General features: G+C 37.3%; 1 protein-coding gene across 1 annotated transcript; it reads left to right on the top strand.

The window, feature by feature from the left end:
• The first annotated feature begins 1,022 nt into the window (after window positions 1-1,022).
• On the top strand, window positions 1,023-5,619 carry LOC143859721 (uncharacterized). The gene is made up of 6 exons (XM_077370372.1): window positions 1,023-1,202; window positions 1,305-1,454; window positions 3,479-3,565; window positions 4,159-4,287; window positions 4,386-4,490; window positions 5,392-5,619. The coding sequence occupies exons 1-6, from the start codon at window positions 1,094-1,096 to the stop codon at window positions 5,475-5,477; spliced, it is 666 nt and encodes a 221-aa protein (XP_077226487.1). The 5' UTR covers window positions 1,023-1,093; the 3' UTR covers window positions 5,478-5,619.
• Window positions 5,620-20,617: the final 14,998 nt, after the last annotated feature.

Below are 20,617 nucleotides of genomic sequence, written 5' to 3'. Positions count from 1 at the left end.
TCTCTTCTGATTTTTTTGAAATCCTTCTAGGAATGATATTACTAGTATCAGTATGGTCACAAAATCATTCCGATTTTTGATAAAACTACCTAATCCCAAAATTTTCTTGAGATTTTGAAAACTCGTCAAGATCTTCATATTCTATTTTTTGCTGCGAAAATATCACGAAATATTGTGATGTATTATTGGCCACATTATATTTTGTCTATTGATATCTACACTGCAATGTTTTGATAATGAGACGAACTCTCTTTCTCTTTTCCTTTTCAATTGGCTGCTGAAAGCCCTTTGGGAATTGTATTAGCTTTTGAGAGCTGGTTAAATAATAAAAGACAAGGTATGTTTACCCCATTATCAAAACATGGCAGTGGCAATATCAGTAGCCTTTTTTCATAATTTTGTTCTTAATTTTTATATTTTTAAACATTTCACATATTTTATTTTTTCAGTTTTTCCGATTTAAATCATACACTAACAAAAAAAAAAAAAACACTAAAATATCTTGAGATTCACCCTTCCAGAGACATTTCTGAGACAAATATTAGTGAGAAGTATTTGTTAGCCCTATGGGTATCAGCACGATCTAAACCCTTCACCGCTTGGTGGGGCCCATCATGGAGATGACATAGCGTTAAAATCACTCTAATCAAGCATTCCTAACCATTCATCACTCCAACACGCATCTTTGATCTTTTATCTTAACCGCACATTTTCCATGTCCTCGGTATGAAAGATCGATCCGAAGTGATTATAAAGTCATCTCAATTGCATGGCAGTCCACTCTAGATGAACGGTTCAGATCATCAAAATGTCAAGTAAGTAGGGTCGGCCGAAGCTATTAAAAAGAGGTACTTTGACATTCCAAAATTTGTATCTTGTGCCTCAAAATTCCTTGTTTTTGGTTCTACTCATCCTGGTAAAACCCGTCTTGCTGCTTAGGAATAAACACAATAATAATCCATCACCATTGGTCCTACCTCCCAACTTATGCTCTATGCTTTGGCACCATGTGCCTCTGCTGCTCTTTAAAACTCTTCGCAAAGCATTGTACTCCTTAACTTCTTGAAGGGCCCACTTTGTCATTGCTAAAGCCATGGGGGGCTCTACTCTAACAGTATTTTCTTTATGTATTCTACATTTCTTCTTGCTAAGTGGTTGCTTTCGAGCTTCTTATTCCTTGACCCTCCCTGATCCTATTACAGGTACTTATTTGGGAGTTAGGACTTTTTTTTTTCTTTATTACTGTTTGTTTTGGTTTTGGGTCTTTTCTTGTTAGGCACTAAGAAGGGTGATTTTTGGTGTAGCTGCTTTGTGTGCTGTTGTAAATTGTGGGGAAGGGACATGTCAGGCTTCTTCAAATGGTTCGAACCTTCCTATTGATTGCGAGTGTAAACAAGGATGGAAGCAGATAGAGATTGGGTCATTTACTCTCCCTCCATGCGTTCTTCCTAACTGTTAGTCTCTCTCTCTCTCTCTCTCAACTCAACTAAGCCTTTGTCCCATATGAGTTGGGGTCGGCTAATGAATTCTTTAGAATTTTTTTTATGAAGAACGCGAAAGGATCTATGTTAAAGTAGAAAAGATAAGTAACACCTTTCTCCAAAAGCTTAGCTTTTGGAGAAATTGGTAAGTTAACATGGTATTAGAGCAAAAGGTCTCGAGTTCAAACCTCCCGAATAGCAAAAATCCACCTGAGATGGTCGGCCAAAAGCGGGACCACATGTGCCATGTGTTTGCCAAGTGGGCTACACGTGCAGGGGAGTGTTAAAGTATAAAAGATACATAACGCTTTTCTCGGAGAAGTTGGTAAGTTAACAATCTACTTGGCTCAAATTGACTAAGTCTAATCCTAACACTAGTTGGGTTCGTCTAAATTGATACAAATCCATATATATATATATATATATATATATATATATATATATATATATATATATATATATATATATAGAGAGAGAGAGAGAGAGAGAGAGAGAGAGAGAGAGAGAGAGAGAGAGAACGGTTCCTACACATGTGTAGATAAGTTATCTACACACTAGCTTAAAATACATTGGGGGCCACATTATTTGGGTGATCCAAACCATTCATTTTTAAGGCCCTCACATAGATAGGGTGTCCACAAAAAATCAGATCCATAGGATCATCCTAACCATTCGAAATGTGGAGGCAAATATGGTTTGTGTGCAACTGCACAGATAAGCCATCTGTGCATGGTGCACAAACCATGGGGGGGGGGGGGGGGGGGGGCACATTTTTTGTGGATCCAAAGCATTTATTTGGAAGGCTCTTCCATGGATAGGGTGTGTACAAAAAATCAGCTCTTTAGGATCATCCTAACCTTGCCATTTGTGGAGGAAAAAAATGGGAAGAAACAGTGTCCGTCCATTTTCTCCTCTTACTTTGATTGGGTTAGAATAGGATGATCCTATAGGGCTGATTTTTGGTACACACCCTATCCATAGAAGGGCCTTCCAAATGAATGCTTTGGATCCCCAAAAAATGTGGCCTCCACCATGGTTTGTGCAGCCATGCACATATAGCTTATTTGTGCAGCTGCACACAAACTATATATATATAGGATTTTTATCGCTATACTCACTTTGGGGCCTACAAAATCAGTGAAACCACTTTTTAGATGCTTGCCTAACAATCATCGTACCATGTGGACCCTCTGCATGTCTGTGGTGATCTTGTCCATGGGTATATTGTGCCTTGTAATTTTCTATTTAGGGAACTTTTCCATGGGAAAAAAAATTCCAGGATCTAGTAGTGTGGGAAATAACTTAGAAAAAAGGAATTTTTTTTCAATTTTAACCCCAAATCTTTCAACATAAAACAAAAAAAGGGCGTAAAAATTTACGTAGGGGAGAAAGTGATTTCGGCTCCCAAAACTTCTACAGCTGAATATTTTTCATTTTCATCGAACAGGAGAGATGCTAAACTGACAGACACCCTTGCAGAAACCGGTTACAAGGGCGTCGCCATTGGATCCACGTCATTTGCTTCTAAAGTTTTCAGTGCCCTTTAAATGAGCTCAGGATGACGTGGATCCAATGGTGGCGCCCTTGTAACAAGTTTCTACAAGGCTACAAGGCGCCTGTCAGTTTAGCATTCCTCATGCTGAAAAACATTTTCGGACAAAAATTGTTTTTAAGTAAAACTACCCTTGCATCCAAACAGTCCCATAGAACATTATGGAAAAAATATAAATTGTTATGCCTCCATTTCTTTGGATATAAAATGGGCCGTAAAACAATTTTTACTCCCATTTTAAGTTAAAAAAAATGGGCGTAAAATTGGTTTTACGGCCATTTTACGTCGAAGAAACGGAGCCCATGCGGATTAAGTGTTTGTTTTCCATCTGACACTAATTTCCAGTTTTGTTTTTCCTTTTTATCATGGAATTGTGAGAGTTTGTAGGTTTGATTTTTTTAAAAATGAGAAAGTAATAGTTGATGGTATTATGGTGTATGTACAGGCACTATCGATTTCGACTGTGGGAGCGCCTCTCCTCCTCCGCCTCCATCTCCGATTCCCTTGTTACCACCCGTCAATTTATCGGACCGTAAACTCTCATTAATCATAGATAATTTTATTTTTATTAGTTTTTTTTTTTTTTTTTTTTTTCAAGAAAAGCTTCCATTGCCTAATGAATGATAAGCCTCCTATTTGTTTGCTTAATTATAAAAGCAAATTACAATGACTGGGATTATTCGACGTATGGGATTTTCGTAATATCGCCCGTTTGGAGGAGGCTTCACTAAACGAATGACTCTGTTCACTATCACAAAGTTCAAATTCACCACAAGAAAAACCTTCTTTGGCGGCAAAAAAGAACGTCACTATAGATGAGATGGTTAATTATCCGTCGCAAAAAGGGTTTTTTCTTGTAGTGATTAAGGAATAATTTAGTGAGGCAAATGTTCAATTATTTAGGGAAATATTTTGTAAAGAATTCAAGAAATTTTTGGAAAAGAATACACTTGTTTTTCTATTTATAATACATAATATATCTGACAAAGAGGTGGGTGCGCGCGCGTACTTAATCTCCTAGTTAATGATGTTATATAAAGAGAGATTGTAATTTGTAGTTTGATTTTGAGAAGACTTTCTTTATTATTACATATGAAATTAAATAAAATAATTTCTGTGTTGCAGCTTGTAACTATACATTCTGTGGTGATGGAATTTGTGCAAAAACCACTGCATTTCCATTTTTCAGTTGCAATTGCAAAGAAGGTTCTGCAAATTTACTGAATTTGACGAGCATGGCGTGTATGAAACAATGTAACACTTCTATCCTTCTTATATTTATTAAAATGAAAATTAATTTAATAATATTGTTAGAAAATTTTCATGTGGGTTTTTTTCCTCTTATTTCATAGGTTATTTTGGAGTGGATTGTCATAATCTCGGGTTTGGCCTGGGTGCACCACCACCCCCTGTTTCATCGAATGGTTCTAACTCCGGTTCTAACTCAAATCAAGCTGGTAAGAATGATTCTAACTCGAAACATGAGGGTAAGTTGTACACCGAACTGTTATCAGTAGTGTTTTGAAGAAATTTACATAAAATATATAATTTTGTAATCATTTCTGTTGCGTTTTAGTTAGTCTTTGCATCAATTCAAAATCTATTTTTGCAAAGGATAATTTTTTTTTTTTTTTCTGAAATGGATGGCGGTGTGTACAAAGGGCACGGACATAGTCAATGCGAGCTGATAATCGATCCGTGCATGCTAGGAATTCATCGTTCAGGACCAACAATTGCAATGACCTATCCCTATCACAATGAAAGTTTCAAAGATTACTTTCAAAGGATAATTTTTAGGGAAGTGATATATCCGCCCATTTTGAGTCCTTGAGACACCCAGCAGCAGTGTACGTGGCAATCAGCCCCATTGAATCCTTGTGACATGAAGTACATCAGCCCCTCTGCAGTCGTTGATACACTGCTGCTGGGTGTCCCAAGTAATCAAAAGGGGCCGATTTGTCACTTCCCTAATTTTCTTGACAAAAAATGATACAGTGTCTACTTGTACTTGCAATTATTTAAAAGTAAATAAAAATGGTGGACCCATATTATTCGATGATCCTATCCATTCATTTGTCTGACTCTAACTTAAGCGGATACTTATGATTACTTTTTTATTTTATTATGAACTTCGTATCTTAGCTTGGAACATATGAAAACTCAAAGTTTTAATAAAAACACTAGAAAGAATTATAAGAAAATTTCATTTTTCATTTTCGCTCAAAACCAACCTTTTCTCTTTCCCATTTCTATTTTTTTTTAAATCTTATCCGAATTCTTAATTAACGCTCAAGCTGTTAATCGATAGGCCTGATAATTAATTTTTCATATTTTCCGTTTACTTCTCTAAATATGCAGGATCAAGGGAAGGGAGTAATTCTTCAAGGCATAATGTGGTGCTGGTTATAGTACTGTTCTTAGCCATTTTTATACCTTGGATATAGACGGAGTTGAATATGTGAACGGTCTTGTTTGCTCCGTATGGTGCAATGTTACACCGATGAGCGGTCGGATCGCCCGCTTGTCCCACGTCTATGGTTTTTTTTTTTTTTTTATTATTAAATGCTATACTAGGCTTATTATAGTTGTCTCTGACATATGAAGTGAAAAAATGGATGCTAATATCTATCTTTTTATTTAATAAAAGGAAAACTTAGAGTATTTGTTGTTGATTGTGGATGGCAAGGAAACAGAAAAATTACAAAATATATGCAAAATGCTAATTCTAAGGTGGAGTTAATTGAGGACCCCACCCCCCTCTCTCTCTCTCTCTCTCTCTCTCATGGGCCTAGGTTTTCTTCTTTAATTGTCTACACAAAAATATAGGAGGGTACTTCACTTTATAATTGGGAAATGATAAATGCGCCCCTTTTCATTACTTGGGACACCCAGCTACAGTGTATCTATGACCGCAAAGGGGCTGATGTATTTCACATTTGAAGGAATGAACGGACTTGATTGCCACGTGCAATGCAACTTAGTGTCCCAAGTGATGAAAAGGGGCGCATTTATCATTTGCTAACGAGTGTGTAAAATTAAGTTTCCAATGCACCTTAATGGGTGGTGCCCTTACCCATGTTTTGATAATATACAAAGAGACTTCCATATATAGGGGATGTTTGGCAACCTTGAAAACATATTCCATGAAATATTAGTGCCAATTGTAAGAGATTTGAAGAGATGGGAGCATAAAACACCCCTCAAAAATAAGAAAGAAAAAACTCAATTTGAAGTAGAGTATTTTTTTTCTGACAGAAAAATACGAAAATAGTGAATGGGTGACACCCTTTTGAAAGTTGGTGAACGGAGGTCGAAACACCTTTTTCTGACATGGCCTTTTACCCAAATACCCCTCATGGCAAAAAAAACACGTTATACTAGATTTTTCTCTCTCTTACTTTTCACCTACCAAAGTATACCGCCTACCTCTTGCAAATTTCTCCATTAACGCCTGAAACCCACGAAGTGTAAGTGAAGGTTAGTAGCTTATCTACTCTCTTAGGATTAGTGCTTCCATTAATGCGTTTGAACCCTGTCTTTAGTGTGTGATAATAACCCTGTCTGTATTGTGTGTGATAACCCTATCTTTATTGTGATTGATAACCCTATCTTATAACCCTTTTAAAATGGTGACTTAGGGCTTCTGCTTCTATTATCTCTAAAACTGTTCTTATAGAGTTGGTACCCTACTAATAAAGTTGGTATTAGTGTTTGATGACCCGAATATAGATGGTTTATGTAAACCCTTTTGTACATGAATCACAATTTTTTGCACTTGATAATCCCTTATTTGCTGTTGATAAGTCCCATATATTTACCTGATAAACTTGTTTTGACACTTGATACACCTCGGAGAGGCTTGGTAACCCCCTTGGAGAGTGTTGAAAAGCCCTTGTACATTGTTGGTAACTCCCCTTCTATGTACTTGGTAATCCCTTTAGAAACTTGAAAACCCCCTTGTGTAGAGAGTTGAAAACCCCTAATTTGCAACTTGATTACCCTTTACAGAAGCCTCCGTACGGACTTGAATCCCTCATTAGGTAGCTGATAATCTCTTAGAACACCTTGTGGACTGACTTTCAAACCCCAATTGAGGTAGTAAAACCCCATTTAGAGTCCATTATGAACTTGGTAACCCATTGTGTACACTTGAATACCCCTCAAGAAGATATGAAGATCCCCTTTTAGTAACAACTCTGTTTAGAACCCCTATTTAGAATTTTATAAAAATGTCCGAAACAATGGTTTCTCTTCTTTTACACTATGATGGAGATTTGAAGGATGATGTTTCTTGGGAATACGTCGGAGGGAAGAAGACATTGTTATCTGTCAGCCGCGGAATCAATTTCGATGAATTTGAAGCTGCAATCCGAAGAAGGATTGGTGTTATAGAAAGGCAGGTTTTACTATCAATAAAATGTCGATATGTTGTGGATCCATATATAGTCACTTTAATCGACGTCGATGATGATGATGTCCTCCAAACAATGTTAAGGATGTTTGACAGATACATGTTCAATTCTGTGATGATATACATAACTAAGAGCATAAATGATAAATGTATTAATTCATTGAATTCGTCAATGCTTCCCCCAAACAAACTCTGCACTAGGAGACCCTCTCTTAATCGTAGCATTCCTTCTACTTCGATTCCGTCCCAAAAACGTCTTCGTTTTGAAGTGGACTTGCAAAAAGACTACGAAAGTGAATTTGATGGGAGATATGTTAGTGAAGAGATCAGAGGTGCTCCAGCAGAACCTGTCATAAGGTATTGTAGTTATTTGGCAATGTTTGAATACTTCCATATTTCAATTTATAATTCATATGGATCCAACTTGATTATATATTGCCGAACTATGCAGGTCTGAAATTGACTTAAATGAAACATTGGCAAGTGATTTGTATGGCAACCATGTTTGTGGAGGTATTGATGACTTCCAAAATGTGGGAGATCTTGAAGTGGACTTCAGTAATGTTTTTGAAGACGGTTTCTGTGTGGGGGGTTTAGATTTAGAAGAAGAAATAAATGATGATGATAATGACGATGGTAGTGATGATGATGATGATGATGAGGAGGAGGAGGATGATGATGATGATGACAATTATGGAAATATCGGTGTTAGTCCATGCGCTCAGCCTTTCAGTGCGGATTCTGCTATCAGATAGAGATCTCAACCGGTTCCGACTAACAGTAGTTGGCCAATGAAAGCAGATGAGATGTTTGTTGGGGCCCATGATGTAGATACTAATAATCTTCAGTTTGAGCAGTTAACGGTTGGGGCAATATTTTCTATATGCAACACTTCAAAAAGGTTGTCAAAGAGTACGCTATTCGGCAGAAGTTTATGTTCGTGAGGTCAAAGTCAACACCGAAGAAGTATGCCGTTCGATGCAAGGTAGAGGGTTGGAAATGGCGTATAACGGGTACTAATCATATGACCTGTGTGTTAGTGAAGTCGTTTGTCCCCGACCATACGTGTAGAACTAAATTAAGGGGCAATGATCACCCTCTTGTCATAGCAGCTTGGGTTGCTGAGACATGTTTACGCTTATTTGCTTACCCAGATGATGTGAGGACGAGGATGATACGAGAATATATCAAGATGCATTGGGGTATAATTATAAGCTATTGGAAGGCGTACAACGCGATGAATATCATACTTGAGATTAAGTGTGAGAATGTGGAGGACTCTTATCGAATATTACCTGCACTTACAATTCAGATGATGAGAAGAAATCCCAGCAGCTATATGCGTGTTTTCAGAGCCAGAGATTTACGACCTAGGGGAGATGATAGATTTGTTCGCTTATTTTGGACATTTGGTCCTAGCATACGGTCTTTTCATCGAACACTCAGGCCTATAATTTTGGTTGATGGGACACATCTGCGAGGGAAGTATCTAGGAATCTTATTGATTGCAATCGGGGTCGATGGTAACAACGGTTTATATCCATTAGCATTTGGGGTTGTTGAGACGGAGAACGAAAATAGTTGGAGGTGGTTTTTTATGTTGCTGAGGCAGTACGTATTGGCAGCGGAGATGAACATATTCACCATATGCTCCGATCGACATAAGGGGTTGTTGCAGGCAGTGCCTAATATATTTCCCAATTCTCATCATAGTTATTGCATGCGTCACCTCGCCGCCAATTTGCGATCCGAGTTCAAAGATGTTCTACTTGAGAGATTGTTTTGGAAAGCCGCACGGACTTTGAGAGAGAGTGTGTTCAGAGAAACAATGGAGAAGATTAAGGTGAGGAATGAACGTGCACACAAGTGGATAAGTGACATTGCGAACGAACACTGGGCTAGTTTTTATTTTAAGGGGAATAGGTATGATGTATTGACTACAAATAGATCGGAGTGTTTCAATGTTGTCCTGAAGGATGCAAGAAGATTGCCGATTGCATCATTGGTAGAGCACAGTAGACATCAGACTACAGACTTCATTCAAAAAGCGTCAGAAATTGGGTCATAGTTGGCAAACAAAGTTGACTCATTACACATAAGAACATATAACATTAGCGAGGGAAGAGAGCCGCCAGTATACAGCTTATCGAGTTGGGATTCATGAATATGAAGTACGGTCCCTTGAACATACAAACTTCTCAGATATTGTGATGACTTCTTTTTTGTTATTTTGTAAAGAATGGTTGTAATTGGAACATCAATACATAAACAATTTTTTTGGATATAGATATGCTATTTGTTCTCTATTTAGTTGTCGCTCTCCTACATCTAAACCATGAAAAGGGACTTATCAACAGTCAGAATTGGATTACCGGCACAAACAATAGGATTATCAACCAATTCCCTAGGTTATCAACCAAAATCTAGGTTATCGACTCCCCCAAAATAAGTCATCAACCAATCGGAAGTGAGGTTATGAACACTCAAAATTGGATCATCAACCCATTCCCTTGGTTGATAAAGCTACTGGAATTCAAAATCCAGGTTATCGACTCCCTCAAAACGAGGTTACCAACATTCGAAAGTGGGTGATAGACCGAAAAATTAAAGTTACCAACCTCCCATTTTTTGGGTCATTGACCTTGGAATGTGGGTTACCAACCCAGAAAAAGGGTCACCAACCATTTTTCCGTCCGAGGAGTGAAGCTGCTGGACTTGAAAATTAAGGTTACCAACCTCCCATTTTTTGGGTCATTGACCTTGGAATGTGGGTTATCAACCCAGAAAAAGGGTCACCAACCATTTTTCCGTCCGAGGAGTGAAGCTGCTGGACTTGAAAATTAAGGTTACCAACATCCCATTTTTTGGGTCATTGACCTTGGAATGTGGGTTATCAACCCAGAAAAAGGGTCACCAACCATTTTTTCAGCCGAGTAAAGCTGCTGGAATTGGAACTTAAGGTTACCAACCTCCATTTTTTTGGGTTATTAACCTTTGAATGTGGGTTATCAACCCAGAAAGAGGGTCACCAACCATTTTTCCAGCCGAGTAAAGCTGCTGGAATTGGAACTTAAGGTTACCAACCTCCCTTTTTTTGGGTTATTAACCTTCGAATGTGGGTTATCAACCCAGAAAGAGGGTCACCAACCATTTTTCCAGCCGAGTAAAGCTGCTGGAATTGGAACTTAAGGTTACCAACCTCCCTTTTTTGGGTTATTAACCTTCGAATGTGGGTTATCAACCCAGAAAGAGGGTCACCAACCATTTGTCCAGCCGAGTAAAGTTGCTGGAATTGGAACTTAAGGTTACCAACCTCCCTTTTTTTTGGTTATTAACCTTCAAATGTGGGTTATCAACCCAGAAACACACATGTCTAAAACCTGTTTAAATTTACAAGTTCCAATATTCAAATTGAAACACAAACACAAATACACTTCCATAAAACCTGGTTACATTTACAACTTCTCCACATTCATAAACAAGTTCACAATTCCATAAAACCTGCTTACATTTACAACTTCTCCACATTCATAAACAAGTTCACAATTTCATAAAACCTGTTTCACCAACCAAGTTCTCCACCCATTCACAAACACAAACACACTTCCATTAAACCTATTTCAATTTACAAGTTTTCCACCCATTCACAAACAAAAACACAGACCATAACAACTTCCCTTGCCATTTAACAAATCCCCTGCCAATCTCCATTAAAAAATAAAGTTTGATCATCAGAAAAAATAAACATCCATCAACATTAGAAGGTGTTCCTATATAAGTGTGCAGTCCCCAAACTCTCATCGTAAAAATCTCTCACAGAGTTGTAGCCGAAATTCATGAATGTCTGTCGGCCCAAAGTTCAGTGGTTGACCATGGTAGAGATGCTCAATCGCTTTTAGGACAAAAGCGTCGCAATCAACCATGTATAAAAGCATGCATTGAATGGAGTTACTTTTAAGCTAACTACGAATGAGATAGGAATACTAACAAAAAATCGAAAGTTTTAAGTTTGAACCCACCCATTGTTCTGCTTTCGGAAGCCATCCATCTGTGAATATGGAAAGTCATCGATGTTGCAACCCCGGCCCTTCAAATATTCCTTCATTAATGCTACCTGAATTTATGACAACGAAGGAATATTGAGTGTTATACATATGGAAGTAACTTTAAATGTTACGGAAGATGTTAATTTACTTACAGTGGGAGATGCTCGCTCCTGAAATGAGTCCCCTTCCATGAGTTGAACTCGACCATCTTTTTATTCACCATATCAACAAGCACAAGAGCCCAATGAAAGTCTTGACAGCATGGGATTAAAAGCATCCCAATATCTTCTGACGGGATATGGTCAAGTGTACGATACACTAGCTCGTTCGCCAACCGATCGGAGTCCAACTTATTTTTGTCATCCATTGAATCACGCCCTGAAGTCTTATATCCCTGTACAATGAAATGAATTTTGTGGGAACACTAAATCATGGATAAGTTGTAAAGTAACATGTATAGCTACAAAAAAGCCTCTTACATGTACTGACGAAGGAATATATACAATCCGTCCAATCAAGGCATTGCTGGAGGCGCACAAATACTTCCCATATACATCCAACACCTACAACTACATCAAGTGTCAAAACAAGTTTATCAAGTAAATATATGGGACTTACCAACAGCAAATAAGGGATTATCAAGTGCAAAAAATTGTGATTCATGTACAAAAGGGTTTACATAAACCATCTATATTCGGGTCATCAAACACTAATACCAACTTTATTAGTAGGGTACCAACTCTATAAGAACAGTTTCAGAGATAATAGAAGCAGAAGCCCTAAGTCACCATTTTAAAAGGGTTATAAGATAGGGTTATCAATCACAATAAAGATAGGGTTATCACACACAATACAGACAGGGTTATTATCACACACTAAAGACAGGGTTCAAACGCATTAATGGAAGCACTAATCCTAAGAGAGTAGATAAGCTACTAACCTTCACTTACACTTCGTGGGTTTCAGGCGTTAATGGAGAAATTTGCAAGAGGTAGGCGGTAAACTTTGGTAGGTGAAAAGTAAGAGAGAGAAAAATCTAGTATAACGTGTTCTTTTTGCCATGAGGGGTATTTGGGTAAAAGGCCATGTCAGAAAAAGGTGTTTCGACCTCCGTTCACCAACTTTCAAAGGGTGTCAAAGGGTGTCACCCATTCACTATTTTCGTATTTTTCTGTCACCAGTTGACAATTTTTCCTTGTTTTTAATGGATTCTTTTGTGCAAGTCAGAAATAAGCATCTGACCGGACTTGTCTTTTTGGCCTATGCGTGCTTTAAACTATCCCATCCCCAACTAGAAAAAAAAATTAGGCAATTTAGTTGCACCCAAAGGCACAACTTTGTCTGGGATGTTATTCTGTAGCTTTAGCTATTAATGCTCAACAATACGCACCGAAAAGAGAGATGGAAAAATCAATGAGCCACACATTCAAATCCCATGCCAACAAGAAAAAGCAGAGATGGGTTTCTTTCCAATTTAATGCAACTCTCTCTCTCTCTCTCTCTCTCTCTCTCGTGAGTCTGTAACAGCCATCACTGACCAGTCCAAAGTAACCTATTTTTGAAATGGTTTGGATGCGTACATAACAACTTTGGATTGACCACGCACAATTTTTTCGACTAGCTTTGGAAAAAAAAAAAGAGCATTCAAGAGACAGGATCTTATATGATGAGTGACTTTAATTTGATGGACGGGCAATCCTTATCAAAAGATAACAGATAAATTATGGTTTGGATCATTCTGTTGAACAAGTGGCCCCCGATCATGGAACTAGTGTGGTAACATTTATCATTTTTTTTTTCAACTTCCTGCCACCTTCACTTTGTTCACTTTTGTTGGGCTCTCAACCCCCTTGGTTGTGAGTCCTTTTTAACTAATAAATCATTATAAAAAAGGGCAGCCCAGTGCACGATGCTCCTGCCATTGCGGGTTCTGGGGAGGACTAGATGTTCGCAGCTTTACACTTGCTTTGCAGAGAGGCTGTTTCTGTGACTCGAACCTGTGACCACCATGTCACAATGATAATTAATAAATCATTATCATTTCAAATAAATAAAAAAATATTAGATGCTATATTATAAAACAAAGGGGCAAACCCCTAGATAGAAGTTTTAAATTTCACCCAGAATCGGAAATTTCGGATTTCAAATCAGTAATACCTGAAAATGTTACATTATTAATTTTGAAACCATGGACAGAAGAGGTGAAAAGTACAAAGAAGAAAAGAAAGATAAACTCAAAGCGAAGATCAAGGGGAAGAAAATTAAAAATCTCTAGAGATGTCCTGTTCACCCCAATTATCGCTAGCCGGTCCGCCTAACTATTAGCTAGCTGATTGACGTACGTCCTGGAGCAAGACTGAATGCCCCTTGACGCAATCATGAATCTCATCAATCTACCAAAAGCTTAATATTTTGCTAACACTTCTGGTTATCAAGTTTCGGAGCAGTCGAAACAGAATGTTAGTCGTTAGAAGCAACTCCATTTTGCTTTGAGAGTTTACCTTCTTTTACCACTCCAAAAGTCAGAATTTCGAGAAACAGGCAGTGGGTCGAGTTTGCTGAACACCATTATTTTCATTCTCTTGTTCTCCACCAAACAAAAAAAAGAACAAAAATACAGCGGAAAATGATTGCTGAAAACAGCCTTAATTTATTATTATTTTCTTGTCAAATGTAAAGACACATGCAAATCACTTTCTTCCCTGTCTTGAAACTTACTTCAACTTTGGGATTCTAATGAAGCAACCCACAAGGAAAATTGATGGTAATCAGTGAGATAATTAGGCCTTGGCTTTGAATGGTTTAACAAAAAAAAAACACAATAAACTCAATTGAATGAAAACTATTCTCTGGTTGGTAATCCAACACACACACACACACACATCATGTGTGATGGAGGATGTTTATCACAAATATGTCTTTCCTCACATGGAGAGTAGACTTTTAATTTGCCATACTTACATATGTTCTTTAGATTTTCATTCATTCAAATTGTACAAGTTTTATAATAGCAATTGATATCTCCACTCCCATGTTTCACTTGTTTCATTTAATTCATATTACGATGTGGTACTTAGTAGCATGAAAAAAAAGTTGCATAATTTATGAGCTGCCAAATGGATGTTTCTAATACCTAAAGCATTAAGAATTCTAGACTGCCATTGTACTTTAATGAATCAAAACAGGTGACAAAGAAATCTAGAAAACAAAAAAGAGGTTGGAAGAAAATGAAGTAACATAAATGGATTATTTCTCTTCCTTCACCTTTATATTCTCTGAATAGCCTCTCCTAAAAATAAGTCATCCTTGAGAAGTGGCTCTGAGAAGGTCACTAAATTGTGGAGCCTCATAAAACAGCCCTGGCCCACATATAAACCATAAGTTTATAGTGATAAGTCACACTTTTGGCCTTTTTAATTATTATTTTTTTAAAATTTTTATAGAAAGACTTGCTTGTTTCTGGATTGTCATGAACATTTATATTAGCCAAATGGTGTGCATTTGTTACATGTTATGGTGTTAATGAGTAGATGCAGTGTGGTTGTTACATGTTATGCTTTTATTTGTTCATGGATGGTGTCTCACTTTGTGTTACTGTTAACTTACCAACTTCTCCAATAGCTTAAACTGGAGAAAGGCATTATTTATCTTTTATATTTTAACACTCCCCCGCACGTGTGGCCTACTTGGCAAACACGTGGCACATGTGGTGCCACTTTGGACCGACCATCGTATGTGGATTTTTGCTATCCGGGAGGTTTGAACTCGATACCTTTGGCTTTGATACCATGTTAACTTACCAACTTCTCCAATAGCTTAAGCTGTTGGAGAAAGGCATTATTTATCTTTTATATTTTAACAGTTACTACATACAAAGGAGTTGTCGAGAGAGGGAAAGGGGAGCGAGGAGATGATATATGTCCTTCGAAATGTGTGACTTGAAAAACCCAAATCCTTATCTAATCTCATTTGCACTTAAGAGAGAGAGAGAGAGAGAGAGAGAGAGAGGAAAATATTATATCTTAAGGCCTTGTTATATTGATCGTTGTAAAACCCTATCAAATGGTTTTTTTAAACCAAACAAACAATTTTACTATTAAATAGTGTAAAACCATATCGAACGACAAAATTTTATCCATGACACTCTAATTTTGTTTTAAAGTCATATTTTTTCTTAAACCAAACCATTCTTTTTTTTTGAAAAGGACTTAAACCAAACCATTCTTAAGGGAGATTTACATCATTTTAAACGTTTCGAAGGGTATTTTAAAATAATATATAAGTCTTATGCTCCCAACATGGGGCAATTAAAATATCTTTATGCTCAACTCTAGGCTTATTTTTGACAATTAATTTTGAAGACTAGCTAATTTTTTTTAAAAAAGGACAGAAATACTTTGGCACATTCAAGAGAGAACAAGTGATCATTATTCGAGCACGAGGTGACTAATGTCTCTACAACGGCAGAAGGTTTCCTACGGGACTGGGTTCTCACATACTAACACGAGTATAGATAAACAATGTATTTTTAGGTATTAGTCTCCAATACTTGTAGTTTAATCCCAGAAAGCTCAAAACAATCTCGACGTTTGGAATATTATTACACCATATATGCAAGCTAAATCCTCATCGGCTTACGTTATTTGAACATGAACATGCTTTACTTCATCTTGATTTCCTAAGAAATTGGGATAATTTATCACCTCTGCATAATTGTGCTCGTTATGCTCACTTGGACTCGTCTTGATATGCAAGTAGTTGTCCATTTTATCAACAATTAGTAATTAATTACATGATAATTATCATATTTTTATAACATGCATCATTGTAAGAATACAATAATAAGAAATAATAGCTTGCATATATATATTAAGTAGAATATAATCACAAGATTCACAACTATTAATCTACACAAATCAACATGTTTTCAATACTCATAAATCAACAAGTATTAAAAAATCTTAAAAATTTCCCAATAATTATTATGGATTTGCTAGCCAATTTTGCAGAAAGCCATTTAGCGGCGGGATTTTGCATGTGGGAACAGCCGCTCACGTTAATAAAATGAATAAGACAGAATCCGCTAAAAAATCAACATGTGTGCCTGTTCTCACATGCAAAAGCCAGCCACGAAATGGCTTTCCACGAAATTGTCTAGAAAATTCCTAATTATTAATAGTCGATGATGATACTTGTTTGCATTAATAGCAATAACTTTTAGTCCTCTATAGCCAATGAGGGTTAGACAAAAATGATGAGCTTGGTGACTTCTTCAAGCAAGCGTCTCTACTTTATAATGAACCTACAATAATCTACAATGCCTAGGCATTAGGAAACCTCCACTCATAACACCACTATCATATAAGAGCCCCTCTTTCTTTTCATAGATGGGTTTTAAAACCGGGGAAGGTTGCGACCTAAAACCGGACTATATCTACACAGTGGCCGGTGCGTTACAGAATGTCAGAATGGCATCAAAGCCACACCTCCTCTAGTACTGTGTGCCAACAAGGACGCTTGGTCCTCAAGGGGTGGATTGTAGAATCCCATATTAGAAAGGGAGGGGAAATTCCTGAGCTATATATATATATGCAGAATTGCAGACCCTCTCTTTCCCTTTATAGATGCACTTTAAAACCGGGGAGGGTGTTGGCCTAGAACATGATTATATCTATACAATGGCCGGGGTGTTACATCATATTCACAAGTTCACAACGCAAGTAGCATGCCACATATCGCACCGTCTTCAAACGTTTACACGCACAATTAATTTTGATTCCTCCTACCCCGATAGTCGAACTCGTAAATAGATCTTGTAGCAAAGCATCTACACTAATTGACTGATCATATTGGAAGATCAGAGTTTAGACTATCCACATTAACCATGTAATGATATATGCGCCTACTGAGTGGGTCACACCACATGTGGGCATGTGCCCGCTAACATGAAGGTTGGTCGGTAATTCAGTGGTCCTCACTCCTTAATAAATGAACAGGGTACTTATTTCGCGGCTGTAGGAGAGAATCAATGAATCATCACCTTAGAAGACAAAAATCTGATATGAGGTCACTGTTCTCTCCAGTAGATGTGTGACATGACTTTTTGTGATATTGACAATCCCTAAGGCTGCTAGCAAAACGGAAATCTGTTTTGCAAAAAGAAGAAAAAAAAAAAATGAGCTCTTTATCTTATGTGGTAAATATGATCAAATCTTTGTTTATTTTTCACTTTCGTATTTATTTTCCTAAAAGAACTCTTTTTTGAAAGTGTTTCATTATGAGTTAAAGGGTTTTGCCAACGACTGCCCTTATGGCACTTGTTAAGCATCATTTAATTGCGCTAACGATCTTGAATTTTCACATAATTTGAGTAAAAAATCTCAAACTGTGTGTAAAAGGCTTAAAGTATGTGTAAATTCCAAATTCCAAGGGCAATTAAATGATGCTCAACTGTTTACAAAAGCCCTTAGGGTCTGTTCAGTTGCGCGCAGGAAACGAAAAGGAAAAGGAAATGACGTGGCAGAAGGAAATGGAAAGGAAAAGAAACTGTTAAGAAAGCAGTAGGAGTGCGCATTCAGTTGCCATGAAACAGAAACGAAACAGTATAGAAACAATATTATGAAAGGGGGTTTCACACAAGATCTGAAACAGGTTTCAAAAAATAAGCTCAAAAATCAAAACATATGAAAGAGGGTTTCACTTAAACCCTAATCCGAACCATCATATAAAGCCCTAATCATATTTTAGAACTTTGCAAAAAGCAGAAAGCCAAAGGGAAATCTAATCAAATCAAAAGCAGATTAGCGGTTTTTGCATTGGTAGAGAAAGAATTAATAGAAAAAGATTCAAATGTGCATTTTCTGAAAAAGAGTTTCAGGTAGTTGCCAATATCTGAAACTGAAAACCCCTAAAAAATGGTGATAAATCCCCATTAAAATGTGCATGAAACCCATTCTTCTTTTCCATCTGAAATTGATGAGAAAACTCCTAAAAAATGGCGATAAAACACCAATAAAACAGAAAAAATAAAAAATAAAATAAGGAAAGAGGAGAGAGGAACGAGGTAAGAAGCTTACCTCTCGAGGAAAGTGGAGTGGAGAGCGGAAAACCACCGCATTGGAAAAGATGGCAGCAGTTTTGCTCTCCACAGACCAAAGATGATGACGAAGATATGTGGGTTTAGGGCTTCGTATTCTCAAAACCAAAAAAAGAGGACGCGACTTGCTTTTTTCCGGTTTCCCTAGTGAGAATCCGTGACAAATCCGACTATTTTTTACGGATTGTAAAGGGCGGAAAGTGAGTTGCCACGTGGGATTCGGCGGATTCCACTTCAGATTGGCGCTTTCCGAGGAAAAAAGAGCCCGTTTTCCGTTTCCTTTCCTCAAAATAAGCGCAACTGAACAGACCCTTAGTTAAATGCTCGTCAGAGAATACGAAGTTAATTAATTTCCGCTTAGTCACTATTGGCTCATTAAAATCCAACTGCTTTTTATGTCGTTTTTATCAGTCTAGCTAGAGCTTTAAAACTATGCTTTTGAGATAAGTCTGTCTTGTTGTCAATCACCATTGTGATTTAAGGGTTTTGCTAACGGGTGCCCTTAGTTAAGGTGCATTGGAAATGATATTTCACAATCATTCTACACATTGCCTGATAAAAATACTCCTATTATGTGAATTTATTATCAAAAGATGTGTAAAATATCATTTCCAAATTCCAATGCACTTTAATGAGTGGCCTAAGGGCAGTCATTAGCGAAACCCGCAATTTAAATGTATAATCTACCATCATCATTTTACACTTGGACCCACAATCAATGGTCCATATCATCTAATCGAAAGCCAAATATCGACTAATTAACCTAATACCAATTTTTCTACTTCACTTATTTTAGGGATTTGCTAGGGACCATCGCAGAAGGCATTTCACGGGCCAGCTGTTGTATGAGAGTGCAGCCACCTGGGATGAATTAAATGTATATGACAAAATCTGTTGAAAAGTGAGCCAATGTGGCTGCTCTCTCTTGCAACAGCCGGCCCACGAAATGTCTTCTGTGATGGTGATCCCTAGCAAATCCCCTTATTGGAGTAGATAAGGTGGTTCATTCAAATAAAATCAGCCATTAAGAGAGAAGAAATAAGAGTGATGTAAGCCGCCCCTTAATTTCCTTTCTGCATGCACCTTTCTCATCACACAACAGTAAAATGAAGTGGAGAGCGACAGTTATTTTTACTTTGCATAGCGAGAGAGACCTCATTCTCAGCCCCAAAATCTTTAATACCAATGGGCCGTATTTGGCACCGACAGTCTAAAATCCAAGATCGTACTGTCGTAGAGTGAGAGGAGGATATTGAAATCTCAAATCGTCTCTCTTGCCTTTCTAATGCCGGGTCCGGACACTGCTCATGGAGATAGATAAACGGGGAAAGCTTGGGACATCATGCGCATAAGCCCATATAGGATTATTTAAAACCTTATTCTATCTATACTATGTTAATCCCATCTAGGAATATCAACAAAAAAGTTATTTAAAACCTTATCTTCAATATTTTAATGGAAAAACTTGGTGGGTTATTAAAACCGTATAAATATAAAGTTTCCACTAACAATTAAATACATTGCAAATGTAAATTTCTTTAAAGTTACTAATATCTTATACATAATTTCTCTTTTGATCCTTACTTTATAGATATGAATTTCTCTATAGCTAGTTTTTATATGATGGACGAACATGCAATGCACATGTGCCCAAAAAAGTATAGCAGCCCCACTTGAGGGGATGATAAAAACCTTTCATTTTCCGGTTCTTGGGATGGATAGGTCATGCATGCCCTAAAATGGGGGCCATAGGATGATCCCAACCCTTTGATTTGGACGCACTCTAATGAAACTCTACATATTGAAGCATTTATAATCAAGGTTTAAAATTACGGTTTCGGTACCTATTTCGGACCCCACCAAAATCTGAAATTTCGTATTAAGCTTTGAAATTTCGAAATTTAGGAAATTCTGAAATTTTGTAACAAATTTTTTTAATAAAAAAATGCCACTAAAACGAAATTTCGGCCAAATTTTGGTAATTGGTGAAATTTGGAATTTCGGTGAATTTCGGTTTCGGTCCCCACCGAA

The sequence above is a fragment of the Tasmannia lanceolata genome, unplaced genomic scaffold (assembly GCF_043159265.1).
Source record: "Tasmannia lanceolata isolate RefF3 unplaced genomic scaffold, GAP_Taslan_0.1 ptg000003l, whole genome shotgun sequence".
NCBI classification, from domain to species: domain Eukaryota; kingdom Viridiplantae; phylum Streptophyta; class Magnoliopsida; order Canellales; family Winteraceae; genus Tasmannia; species Tasmannia lanceolata.
Note: the sequence above shows the minus strand (reverse complement) of the source record. Positions and strands in the feature narration are given on the sequence as shown.

Coding starts and splice junctions, on each gene's coding strand:
- LOC143859721 (XM_077370372.1), top strand. CDS start 1,094: ATGGGGGGCTCTACTCTAACAGTATTTTCTTTATGTATTCTACATTTC. Junction 3,566..4,158: donor ACCCGTCAATTTATCGGACC/GTAAACTCTCAT, acceptor TCTGTGTTGCAG/CTTGTAACTATACATTCTGT. Junction 4,491..5,391: donor TTCTAACTCAAATCAAGCTG/GTAAGAATGATT, acceptor CTAAATATGCAG/GATCAAGGGAAGGGAGTAAT.